A 14,313-nucleotide genomic window follows, 5' to 3' on the forward strand; every position below is an offset into this window, starting at 1 on the left:
ATGTGTAAAATGGAGGAACCACTTGCCCCTGGCATCTCAAATAGAAATATAAAAGTGTTTTATGAAGCATAGAGTCCTAAAAAGGTAAATGATGATTTTTAATTAAAATCTAAGAAAACCTTTTTGTTTTTACACAAATTCCACCCCTCGTGTATATGTCCTTTTGTTATATATTAGAAAGCTTCTTTTTTTGATTAAAAACTGCACTAATGGCCAAGGGGTATGGCTCAGTGGTACAGTGCTTGCTTAGCATGTGTGAGGCCCACACATGATAACCAGCCCCACAAAAACAAACAAAAACTGCACTAGAAAGTAGATTGGCTACAGAGCTTGTACTGTTTAAGATTAGAGAATCCAGCCCTGGTTCAGCCATGAGGCTTGCTGAGGAACAAAACTCTGATTCTAATGGAATGTTTTGCTTGCATAAGCACTGACAGATAAAAATCACATGATATACATGATAATGGCATGTGTCTTACATGAGTATGACAAAAGGCATGAAGAGGACATTCAACTTTTAGTGGGTGAGGACTATTGTAAACAGATGGCCTCTTTCTACTCAGATGCCAGTTTTCAAATCTCAGGTAAAAATATATAAACATATAAACTTATAAAAATATAACTGGAGCTACCAAAGTCGTGTGAGCACAAATTACGGCGGTAGAAGTGTGAGACTTTAGATATAATAGGCCTTCAGTTTCCTCAAGCAGTAAATGAGAATAACTCAGGTCACCTTGGGTGACTGTTGTAAGGATAATATGAGACACATATGACAATATATAAACATAAAATAATATTCCAGAATTATAAATAAGAAGGGAGAAAATTCTGTCATCTTTATTAAAATTTAATAAAAGTTAACATTTAAAGGTTAGACTATTTCCTTTTTCAGTTTCTTCAAGTTATTGATAATATTAATGACTAATTTACTGAGTACTTATGTTCCAGATGTTTGTGGTAAATGCTTTAGATAATTTTTTTAATGATCCTTTATTTCTCCAATTTTACAGATGAAGAAGTCAAATAAATTGCTCAAAACCATGTAGCTAAGGAAATGAGTGGCAGTATTTGAACCCCTCAGAAATAGAGCCAATTATTTAGAAATTTAATCATCTTCTAAATAAGATTATGCTTATCTAGAACTGCCTTCTCTACCCTCTCAAATGTTCTCTTAGCTCTGCATCTGAACTTAAATGACAAAATCATAGAATTTGGAGGGAAATGGATGGCATTAGAGCAGATTATGCTAAGTGAAGCTAGCCAATCCTTAAAAAACAAATGCCAAATGACTGCTTTGATATAAGGGGAGTAACCAAGGACAGGGTAGGGAGGAAGAGCTTGAGAAGAAGATTAACATTAAACAGGGATGAGAGGTGGGAGGGAAAGGGAGTGAGAAGGGAAATCACATGGAAATGGAAGGTGATCCTCAGAGTTTTACAAAATTACATATAAGAGGAAATGAGGGGTAAGAGAAGAATAATACAAGTGGAAGAAATTATTTACAGTAGAGGGGGTAGAGAGAGAAAAGGGGAGGGGAGGGGAGGGGAGGGGGGATAGTAGAGAATAGGATAGACAGCACTAGACACTAGAATGGCAATATGTAAATCAATGGAAGTGTAACTGATGTGATACAGCAATTTGTATATGGGGTAAAAATGGGAGTTCATAACCCACTTGAATCAAACTGTGAAATATGATATATTAAGAACTATGTAATGTTTTGAACGACCAACAATAAAAATAAAAAAAAATTTAAAAAAACATATTTAAACATACATTTGAAAATGAAACACTTTAGAAGAGGCTTTTAAAAACAAACATAGGCATTTACAATTTTTTCATTAGAAGTTGTAATAAAGAAAACCTATCCCAACATTTGCTATTAGGATTCAGAAACAATCTCCACATTTCTATGACTGCACCTATAGAAACCGCAGGATAACCTACCAGCAGTGTCTTGAAATCTTTCAAATGACTCTGAGGGACAGAGGTTATTCCATAGCCTTACTATCTTATTGGGTAAAATGGCAAAATATAATCTGAAGGGATTTCAGGACCCACCTTATTTAATCTTTTTATTTTTATTTTTCCAAATTAGGTCTAAGTACAGACAATGACTTGTCCCTGGCCACTGTATACTTGTGCTTTCACACAAGATTCTTATCCCACAAATTCTTATTCTAGCATTTCTGGGTGATAGTAGCTTTTGTTATTTATGTTTCTCCTTGGTTACTTAGGAATAGCAGCCTCAGAGCTTCTGTGTGTCTTTTATCAAGGTTAGCCTGGAGCCAGACTCTTGGTCCTTTCACTTGGAGTGCATCAGAAAGCAGAGCTTCTCCTGGGACAAAAGCCTGGACAGATCATCTACAAGGCCCTTCTCTAGGAGTTGTACTTCCTGCCTGCTGGCAAGGAGACTGAGTCAAAGGTTGTGAGACCAATGTATAGTTCCATCTTTTAAGAGTTGTCAAATACTTGTAGGACAGTTAGAATGAGTTTTCTTAAATCCTTAGGACTAGAGATATTTGCACCTTCCTTAGGCCCTATATGATGAGGGTGTCTAAAATACTTGGCTTCAGGGAACTCTCCCCAGACAACAGGTATATCTGCACCCCTGTGCAGGCCTTTTGTAAGGTTTATTTGCATTTACTAGAAAAAAATAAGTATTTTACATACAGTCTTTCACAGGTAATAATTTTTGTTTAATTAGAAGCTAACATGGTTAGGAAGTATTTGTTTTGCTTTTGTTTCTGATCCAAGGTATCTGTCCTTCCCTGCTCAAATTCACTCCAACCTCTCCTGGAATCCTCATTCTCCTGTCCGACCAAGTGTGTCTTCTCCAAATTTTCATTCTTTCCCTTTCTCTCTCTTTCCCTTTGGCCTCTTCCTTTCTCCTCTTTTGTCCTATCTTTCCTCCTTTTCTTTTTTCTCTATCCTTTCCTTTCTGGCTCTCATCATAACAGAGTGCCAGCTGTTATTTAAAAACAATTACTTTTGGCAAGGCATGGTGCCACATCACTGTAATCTCAGTGACTTGGAAGGCTGAGGCAGGAGGATCTCAAATTTGAGGCCAGCCTCAGGAACTTTGGCGAGACCCTCAATAAGTTAGACCGTATCTCAAAAAATAAGAACTAGGTATGTAGCTCAGTAGTAATGTATCCCTGGATTCCATCCCCAATTACCACCCCCCACTCCCAAAACAAGACTTTTTAAAAACTGTTCAGTCCAGGTGATATTTCTATCTAAATTCTTGTAACTTTACAATCATTTTTAAGGTTAAGTGTAAATTTGCAACAAGGCTATTATAAACTGCACTGCAGAAAATAAGTACTGAAAAACATAAGGCTACTTTGCAACAGAGTTAGGGAAAAAAAAACTAAGATCAGGAAAGTACTTATTATGGAAGGAAAACAACAAAAACAAAAATATCTGCTAAGTAAGAAGGTAAAGAAGGGATTCTCTATGTAACATGAAGAATCTATCATTACTGTCTAAAGTTGAATCTCGCAGGTCAACACTGGATCATCTAGAGCAAAACTAAATATGTAATAAAAGGCTTCATATAGTTGGAAATTTCCTCTAATGTTTCCAAAACTTGTTTTTAATATAAGCCAAAATGAATAAAAATAATTTCAATTCTTTTTTTAAAAACTAAAGAATTATATTCAGAGTTTATTTGTACTAGAAATTATTCTAGAAGCTTTATATTTAGCATTTCATTTAATTTAGTTCTTATTATAACCCTGAGATACAGATGTTTTTGAAAACTGTTTTAAGAAAAAAAATATACTGTCTTGTTAAATGGTGTCCATCTAGGCTCTTAACCATACATATCTTTCAGAATCCAGTATCTCAATGAAACTCTCCTATTTTTTAAGGATAGTATAGGGGGAAGAGCCAAGGCACCAAGTAAACTGGATAAGATTTGATATAGTAAGAACTGAGTAAGACACTTAGATAAGATTCAGTAGCCAAGGGGCTCTGAGTTGCCAAGTTGCTCTCTGTGAGAATTTCAGTATTCTAGATACTGGGCTGAAATGTAGTTTCCTATATCTTAAAAAGAAAGCATATTGGCACAGAGAAAATATTTGATCACTTCTTCATCTAATCTATATTTCATATCTAATATATTTTCCATAGGTTAGATGTGTAGAACTGAGTGGCATTTTACTGATAAACCAGAAAAAGTGGTGGACCAAAGCTATATTTAGCATAGAAAATAAATAATGGAAAACAAACACTCTAAGCACAATTCTGGACTTCATGTTCTGTGAAGCTATACTTATCCACAGAGCTGTAGTTATTGGTAAACTAATTATGTCTCAGCAAATAACAACCTTATAACCTTTTATATAGCAAAGAGTTAAAGAAGCAAAATTAATGATCAAGATTAGCTCTTTGGGGTAGAAGAATCTCAAATTTGAATACATCCCCCAGGAAATAATGTGACCATATGCCTTGGTTTGCTAGTACTGTTCTATTTTATGTTTGTTATGTTGGCATAAAATCTAATAGCTCCTCCCTTTCACTCTAAAGACATTCTCTCAAGCCTGGAAAGTGACAAAAAATAATTTAATAGTGATATTTGGAACAAACATATTCTACATACCCACTAAGTAAGCAAAACAGCCCAGGGTTCAACAGATTCACTTTCTATGATGTCAACAGGTTGACAATGACCATTTGGCAGGGCCCTTAAATGCTTTAATGGCTGAGGCAGGATGCAGCTCAGCATGAGTCAGTCCCAGAATACACATCCCAGATGCCTATCACTTTGGCTTCTTGGTCCCATTCAGAACGGAATCAATGAAAGAGGGGAGGAGACATCTGTCATTTTGGCTTAGAAGTCAATGGACAGGATTTTCCAAATAAGTAAGGTATTCCTATTAATTGCTTAGGTCTCTAGATTTTCCTAAAAATCTCAAAGAAGTAGCTATAAAGTAGCTACTTGTTTGACAGAATGTAGCTTGACTTTCTGTGATATGTAATAGTAATAAAATGGGCAAATATTAGAAAATCACTAATTTAAATTTTGTTTTTATTGATGTTTTATGGACTATTTAAAGTCTAATAAGCTTCTTAAAAATGTACAGAATTAAAGTAGTTGTGCAATAGAAATCTCACATGATCTTAGATTTATAGTTATAGCTGTTTTATGGGTAATTTTTTTACATCTTCAAAAGTAATATTAATAATACATTTTTTAAAGAAACCAGTGTCACTACCAAGCCTTTGGATGATTGACTACCCTATGATATTTCTTTCATCCAAGCCAGTTTATAAAGGAAGGCAAAAACAACAATAAAAGAAATGTACCAATTTATTCTCAACTAATAAAGTACTGAACATTAGGGGAAAAAAAGTATGAAATAGTGGAATGTAACACAGAGCAATTCCATTACCCATTGCAGTTTTGGGTCATATACTGTATATAAAGAGTAATTACTTCATTGGTTAGAGACCACAGTGGAGGAATATAGAAATTGATGAAAGATTTTAAAATACAATTTTTTACCTGAAAGCATTTGCCAACATTCCAAAACTTTGCCAGCATTACAGAGAGACCATCTTATTTTTGTCTTTTGGTGGCCAGACAAGGAGTGGCAGTGAGCTGAGAGTACAGGAGAAACAAAGACAACGAAGAGTGATCTGATTTTTAAAGAATATTAACCAATAATCATATATCAACAGTTAGGTTTTAAAGTATCTACTAAAAATAGTCTTTGGAGATACCTTAACATGACACATCCTACTAATGAAGTTTCCATATTTAATATTTGTGCATCCTGTTAGCATCTAATCTGATGCTGTTCACTTTCCACCTTTGAATCTAGTTTCTGGATTTTATCTGCGTGATGAGTATCAAGGGTAGATGGTGCTATCTAAAAAGTTTCTGAACATTTTCAAATCCTTTTTTTTTTGTGTGTATCATACTGGGGTTCTAGGGAGGAAATAAAAACTTCCTGGATAAAATAGGATGGTCACATAGTTTGAAGAATAGACTGAAGTTAGCCAGTTGCAGTCCTAATCCAAGCTGTCATTTTCCCTGAGCCTCAGTTTCCTCTTCTGTGGAGAAAAATATATTGTAGGATGGTTGAGAGGACTGAATGAGCTCTTTAAAAATCACTTTGCAGTGCTTAATGACCACTGATTTATACTTCTCCCCCCAAATTACTTTAAAAATAGAAAAACGCATTAAAATACCACAGTAAAACCATGCTCAGTAATTTCTAATTAATTTATTTCTTCTAAGTTCCTTCAATAATATTGGAGAAAATCAGGATAATATTCTGATTATAAAGGAAAAAAATTACTTGCAGGCTTTGAATCATTATAGGAAGGCACAAAGAAGATAAACTTCCATTATCTGAATATTTTGACACATTCATTTCATTTTTCCCCTAACAGCCATTTAAAAAATAGAATTATATTGCCAGGTGTGGTGACCCATGCCTATAATTTCAGCAGCTTGGGAGGCTGAGGCAGGAGGATCACAGGTTCAAAACCAGCTTCACCAACTTATTGATGCCCTAAGCAACTTAGCAAGACCCTGTCTCAAAAAATAAAAAGGGCTGAGGATGTGGCTCATTGTTTAAGCACTCCTCATTCAATCTCCAGTACCAAAAAAAAAAATTATATCACATTTACTTCCTACTTTTTATTTCTATTAGATCATAAGCATTTTTGTTTTCATTAAATAATAATGATTTTGATTTCATAATTAATCCCAACCAATATATTATTGATTTTTCTTTTTGGCATTATAAACAAAACTTCAATGAAACATTTTCAGATGTTTACTGAATACATTGGAAACATCATCCCATCACTTGTCATATTCTTTCAAATTTTTTCCTACTTAAGACTTTAAAATTTTGGGTGGTGTTGCAGATTGAACTAGGAACTTATACATGCTAAGCATACACCAGACCACTGAACTATACGCCTAGCTCCAGCCTTCCAAATTTATGACGACTTGATATTTTATGTAACTATCACTATCAAATATTTCCTTGTGATCTTCTATTAGAGCTTACATGTTTAGAAAGTTCTTTTGTATTCCAAGGTGAGTAAATAATTTACTTATTTTTTAAAAATATTTTTTTAGGTATACATCAACACAGTATCTTTGTTTTTATTTTTATGTGGTGCTGAGGATTGAATCCAGTGCCTCGCCAGTGCAAGGCAAGCACTCTGCCACTGAGCCACAACCCCAGCCCATCCTATATTATATTTTTACATTTATTTTTAGCTTTCAAAAATTAACCTAAAATGTATTTGGAGCTATTTGAAGTAAATATTGAGGTAGATATGGGTTATCTCAAATAGGTTAGAGACTCTATTGAAGGTAGGATTTAACATAATTTTGTTCAAATAGTGGACATAATTGCTCAGTAACATGACACTTCCCTCTTTATGATGGTGACTCATTATATATCAATCTCTATGTGCCCACATCTCACTTTAATTACTTAAGTATCTGGTCCATTAAATGCCTTTTCATTATTTCTCTTTTATAAAAATTTCTTGGCTGTACTTATTTATTATTCCCAACAAATTTTAGAAACATATCATCATATTCTCTTCAAACATTTGGGATTTGCTTGAAATTGCATTCATACTGGAGGGAAAAAAATTTAGTATTCAGTATTATAATATACAAATATTATATATCCATATTTTCATATAGATTTTGTATATATCTTAAGTTATACCTAAATATTATATATTTTATTGTTGTGAGAAAATATTTTTCACATAATTTTGAATAAATCTTGTTCTCAACAGACTTTTCATTGTACAATCAGCAGGTTTTGACTCATTTTTCTTTTTGTGGTGCTGGGGATTGAACCCAGGGCCTTGCACATACTAAGCATTGCAGTCTACCACTATCATTTACTCCCCCACCCTGCCCTCCAACTGACTTTGCTATATACAGAATAAATCACTTATAAGAGCACTTTGCTTTATGGACATAAGTTAATTTAGTTGATACTTGAGATGAGAACACTAAGGATCATGTCAACCAACTTTGTAGTTGTTTATGAACGGAACTACAAAGAGCCACTGGTTATTCATTTCATTCTAAAGTGTACAATTACATAGGTAAAATTAATGCATTTTGTTTTATTAAATGGGGGGAAGATAAGCAGTTGATGCATCCAAGTCTATCATGACAAGTGAATTTTGACGATAGTGGGTAATGCTGAGAGTAGCTAATTGCTTTCTATACTGTTTTGGGTTTTGTGTGTCTCATCTACCTCATTGTTTGAAAATCTGTTTTGGCATAAGCAAGATAAAAAATGGTAATTAAATATAAAATGAAAGTTCCAAGTAATTGACATCTACCAAAGATCAAGTTATTGTAAAACTGGCCTTCATGTCCTTGGTCCACGTATACTGCAATGTCCTAGGAGGATACACACACAACTTTGATTCACTTGCCCTTGGTTTCTGGGTGGCAGGATGCCAGCCCTGGCCAAGTGTTCACAGTGTAAAGTGCTTTAGACTCTTCTAAAATGAAAGTCAGTATGTAAATGTGCAACATGACATTATTATTCTAGCTTCCTGGCTGCTTTCAGCAAGCACTGACTGCCACATGAGGTCTCAAGTGTTCTGGCATAGTATGCAAGTGTTCAAAAGAAGTTAAAGTAATGAAATTGGATCTATATTTCCATAGATATTCAAGCTGGCATGGAGGAATAGAGTCATGGAATCAGGGTTGGATGGTCTCCACTAAACAGCCTAGGCAAGTGCCCGTGATGCCAGGCTACTAAGCAGAATTTTCAATCGTGAAAGGCCACCACTATTTCTTCTTCTGGGTTTAAAATTACAAAATATGCACATTTCCCTTAGGCTCACACTACTTTCTGGGTGCTTTGTGTTCAATCCCCACCCACCTCTTCCCTGGAGTGCACCAGCTTTGCTTAAATTCTGCACAAGTTTTAGGATGAACTATATAAAAAAAGGAGGGTGTAGGGGTAGGGAGAGGGGATTTAGTTAGAACCTTGATTAATAGTATATGCTACTGAGTAAGAGTATTACTTTTCAGTGGGTGATTAAGCTTAGTGTATATTTGATCTAGGAAGTGTCAACTTAATGGATTTCAGTTATTTGTCATTTTTTTTTGCAGTTTTCATTGATCACAGGTTTCATTTGCACCCAGAATATTCTGCTGCTGAATTATCTGAAGCACAACCAAACATGGGTCTATGGGTGGTAGGGTCAAGAAAACTGGATTTGCTATTGATGGGTTCTGAGCCACTGGTTTGCTAATATTGAGATCTTCCTCTCTTTCACACCCTATCCCCCAACTCCCTCAATGTTTCTTTTAATCAGCCTAAGAACAAAAGAATTCAAGTCTGCTGGGTCACAACCATTTTCATAGCAGCACAGGTCTATGATGCTGGGTACTCTTCTTCCTCATGTCCCTAATATCCTGAAATTTTTATAAGCTTCAATTATCCATCTAACGTATAGAAAGTTTATTTAAATTTTAAATATGAGGAACAATGCAAAGAATTCAAGCACTAAAGGATATATTTTATTCATACAGAATTTCTTTTTTTTATTGCATTTTAGGACAATGAAAAAAAGGGATTTATAAATAAAATCTATGCCATCCAGGAGGTATGTGTGAGTGTCCAGAACATCCTAGATGAAGTGGCTTCCTTTGGCGAAAGGATAAAGAAGTGAGTGATGCTGACATGCGAGCCCTGGCCTTCTGTGGGACAGGGTATCCATTTATTTCTTGAAGGGTGAAATGCCACATTCATTTGGGCAGGACATACTCCTTCTGGGTGATCTATTGCTCAGTTTCATCATCATTTACTTTGTTTCTGCCAGTCTTTGGTTTTATGAAAGTTCTGTCAATTTCTTCCCTGAAATTTAGAACATATTGGTTGGAAAGAAGTCATACTTGTAGCTTTGAAGAAATAACACCGTCCTAAATTTTAGCACATTTTTCACAGTGAAAGACTTTGTTCTTAAATGGAATATGCAATCGTGATAGAAAAAAATAAATCAAGCTAAATGATGATTTCAGGTAATGAAGACACTTGTATTTTATTATTGGTCTAGTTATAGTTTCAAGTTAATCTATATTTAAAAAAATATTATGTATAGCACCCTACAGAAATATTCCTATACTCTATTTCTCCCGCCCACCTCAGGGATTGAACCTAGAGGTGCTTTACCACTGAACCATATCCCCAGCCCTTTGTATTTTTTTTATTTTGAAACAGGGCCTCACTAAGTTGGTTATGACCTCACTAAATTGGGGAGGTTGTCTTGAACTTATGATCCTCCTGCCTTAGCCTCCCAAGTCACTGGGATTACAGGCCTCCATGCCCGGCCCTAAACTCAGATATTTTAGTTTAAATATCTGAGATCATAATTATCAATGAAATAAACTTTTGTCATTTAGAAAAAAATCACAGAATTTTTATACTTAAAAATTAGAATCTTGGGCTGGGGATGTGGCTCAAGCGGTAGCGCGCTCGCGGCGCTGGGTTCAATCCTCAGCACCACATAAAAATAAAATAAAGATGTTGTGTCCACCAAAAACTAAAAAATAAATATTAAAAAATTCTTTTTTTAAAAAAAATTAGAATCTTAATTTTTTATACAGCTTCATTGAGAGCTAACATAAAATTAAGAAACTTACTTTATCTTATTGTTTTATTATTTTATTTACTAATACATTTTTAAAAATTAGCCAGGTTTGGTGATACATTTCTATAGTCCCAGCAACTTGGGAGGCTGAGGTAGAAGGATTTCAAGTTCAAGGTAAGCCTGGGCAGCTTAGTGAGACTCTGTCTCAAGTCCTTTTTAGGACTGAAAAGGGCTGGGGTTGTAGCTTTATAGTAAATTGCCTCTAGGTTCAATCTCCAATACCCCCTCCCCCGAAAAAAGAAGTTTATTTAGAAAAAAAAAAAGACAAGGTGAATTTACAGTAATTGGTTATGAGTTGAAGACATGCTAAGGTCTCATAAACTACATGAAACTGGCCTGTGTAATGGTTGCTAATGATCTAGTCAAGAAGGGGTACAATGTATCTGGATAAGCCTGGTTTTCTTAGTTTAAACATCAATCTTTATTATTGATAACCTAAAGTATTCTGAAGATTTAGATCCTTGGACATACACAGAATTTGAAAGGGGTCAATTATTTAAACAAAAGGTGTGAATCATTCATTGGTCCTTTCTCGCTCACTCGCAAATGTACCCCTAAACAATATTCAGCCTTGGACTTTAAAAGACTCACTCCCATGCCTTTTCTCTCTCCTTCTTCCTCCCTGTGCTATTTCTAAGAATGTTCCCTGTACTCTCTACCCTATCCACTGAAGCATAGTGTGGCCTAAATTTGGGGCATTCTTTTTACTTTTCTCCGGAGTACATCATATACTGATAATGTGATAGAAACCTCTCATTTATACCAGAAGACCATGGATCAGCTCTGAGATCAGACTAGTGAACACCTGAGGGAAAGAAATCTTCTTTTGTAACTCTGAATGGTGGGAGGACTCAAACACAGAACATGATGGCTAGCTGAAGGATATGATCAGAGTCTGGAGGTGGACCAGCTCTGGGGGAACCTGGGCTTTGTAGAATTTTCCATGCTGAGGTACAGGAATATGGCATAAGATTGAGTAAGTTTTACAGGAGCTATATCTTCTGTAAAACAATATTTTGGATACCAAAAAAGCAAGTTCCCCTGGGGTCACATAAGATTAAAAACATCATCCAGAAAGCAGATTCAGAAGTGATCTTTAAGCACAAAATGAAATCTCTATAAATACCATGTCTTGTTACTAAATAATCATTCCAGAACTTTCTTGAATTGCAACTGTTTTTTGGGGAAGAGCATATTCTAGATTTAGATTCCATAATGCAAAATGTAGAAACAGAAAAGGGCAAGCTTTTTTCCCTACCACTAGCTACAGTGGTGAGGATTCTTTGCCATCTATCCTTCCAATAAGAGAAAGAAAAACACAGGGAGTCCTTCAGTGGGGCTGCCCAGAAGGAAGGTTTTCCAAGCAAAGAGCCAGTGCCCTCACACATGGAGTGGTGTGATGGATGGCTCTGAACTGAGCGGTAGGAAAGAAGGCCTTCTGTTCTCTCCACAAGCATGCAGAAGCAAGGAAAGCACAGGTGTCCATCAAGGAAGTAAAGCATGAACCTTACCTACTGACACAGTCTCAGGATGCTCACTCTGACCATAAGAGGAAAAAACAAAGAAAAGCCAAACATCCAAGGGTTATTGAAAACAGGACAGCTGACTTATCCAACTTTGGATTAACTTATCCAGCTTTGGATTGTTTACTAGAACAAACAATTTTAGGTAACAATTAACCTAGGGAGACACAAAAAAGCAAGCTAAAAGACATAAAACTAAGGAACAACTCTTATGTGTTAAGCTGAGGTATAGTATAGGAAAAAAATTTCTTAATAATCACCCTTCATTGGATCAAAACTGCCCTGGACAAACCCCACTCCAAATGACTATAACATGCATTACCAAGAAATTAGAAGAAATAAATTTTGTATTTTCTGAATTGTGTTTGGAGTCCTTCTCACTGGAAGAAATGACACACTTTAGACTCCTGGAGTTGATTATCTCTGATCACCTTGAATCACATAAACATGCTGCATCACAACCAATCTTTCTTGATATAACAGAAGCTATCCTAATATTCTAAAGGAGATAACCTAGGTTTAGAGATGTTGACTCATACAACAGAATCTAGGCTTTGAATATAGATCTCTTTACTTCTTGGCTCTTTTCATCAAACTACTGTTAGACTCAGTACACACAATATGTTAGTTTCTCTTTGGTACTGAACATTATAGAGATTTCAAAAAAATGCAATGGTGTATCTGTAAATAGTGATGTATTTGTATACCTAACCTAGAGGCTCAATGCATTTCTATTTATTCTAAAATTTTGTTATCTGAGATTCATCACAGAACTTCTACACAGAAAGCCTTAAATATAATCTTTCCATCTTTCATTTCCTTGATTCTCTACACTCTTTCAAAAAAATGTTCTACTACATCTTTTTGTGTGTCTTCATTTTCCCTGTTGTTCCACTAAATTATTTCCTCATTTCCTTACTTTTTGTAACATCCCCTACTCTTGTTCATTGATCCTGTTTCTGCTTTTATCGTGTCTTACTGTCAATACTTACTATCTTGTAGCCCTCTGGGACCAAGTCCTCCACGTTATCAATCACCAGCAGTATAGCAACACTACAGACCCATTAGCCCCAGCCTACTATAAGCATACTTTTCCAGTTTGTATTCCCTTTTCACAGTTTATCCTACAAATCCATCATGTGCCATTCTCTCCCAAAGTACTAGAGGGAGAATAACAGGCAATGCTGATGTTATTTCTTAATTACCTATCTATTCCTGAGGAGAAGGGCAATAATAGCAGGTAAAGCTTTATAAGGTTAATTGTTTTGTCCCCGTTTCCTTATTTATAATTCCATTTGAAACATAACTGAGTAAGAATTCTAAAATTTAGAAGGTTTACATCAAAGTATAAGAACTGTGTCTATAGACAACTGCTAGAAACATTTTATTCCCAACGTGGGAAAAACTGAGTGAGGGTTGGTAGAGGGATTTGCCCAGGGTCGTTCCACTCCTAAAAAACAAAACAAAACAAAAAACAAACAAAGAAAAGGAGGCTGGGTATTAGTTTTAGCAGGAGAGAAATGAATCTTTTTACCATGTGGGGAAATCACACAAACAGTACAATAGCTCTTTTTCACTAAGCCATTTGCTAAAGAGTTAATAGAACGTTAGTTCCTCTTTGATAAGTGAATTACATAGATTTCAAAGAGTACAAGTGATTAGACTCTGAAGTTGTCCACTACAATCCAAGTGGGCTTTTATATTCATGGAATTGAGCAAATCTTGAGTAACCTGTGTCCTCTGATAAGCCTACCACAGTTGGCTTCTACTCCAGAGAAAAATGCAGACTGATTAGGTTCCAAATTAGTCAGAATCACATTTATTTTAATCTTTGTTTGAAAAAGGTATGAAGTGCTCAGATTGCTGACGTGTTATATTTTTCATTTAGTACTTTCAACTGGACTGTTCCATTCTTAAGCTGGCTGGCCATTGTAGCCCTCTGTGTGTTCACAATCATCCTGTACTTCGTTCCACTACGATACATTGTCCTTGTCTGGGGTAAGTAAAAAGTCTTTTTAAAAATTTTTTTTAAGTGTCTTAGCTGTTAAGAATAAACTATTTTTAAGGGATGAGTTATACTCTCAGTAGTTCACTATATTTATGGTCATGTGGCTATTCT

At 35.3% G+C, this 14,313-nt stretch overlaps 1 protein-coding gene across 8 annotated transcripts in view; it reads left to right on the forward strand.

Annotated features, from left to right (window-relative positions):
- MCTP1 (multiple C2 and transmembrane domain containing 1) overlaps positions 1–14,313 on the forward strand; it is a gene marked incomplete at its 5' end in the record, with an annotated part of 531,499 nt that overhangs the window by 512,021 nt on the left and 5,165 nt on the right. For all 8 annotated transcript variants that reach the window (XM_081287709.1, XM_081287710.1, XM_081287711.1 and 5 more), the window contains 2 exons: positions 9,580–9,689; positions 14,083–14,192. In XM_081287709.1, coding sequence (XP_081143835.1) covers positions 9,580–9,689; positions 14,083–14,192 — 220 coding nt within the window. The remainder of the gene's footprint in view (positions 1–9,579; positions 9,690–14,082; positions 14,193–14,313) is intronic.

The sequence above is a fragment of the Spermophilus citellus genome (genome assembly GCF_964194105.1).
Source record: "Spermophilus citellus genome assembly, chromosome: 1".
Taxonomy (NCBI): Eukaryota; Metazoa; Chordata; class Mammalia; order Rodentia; family Sciuridae; genus Spermophilus; species Spermophilus citellus.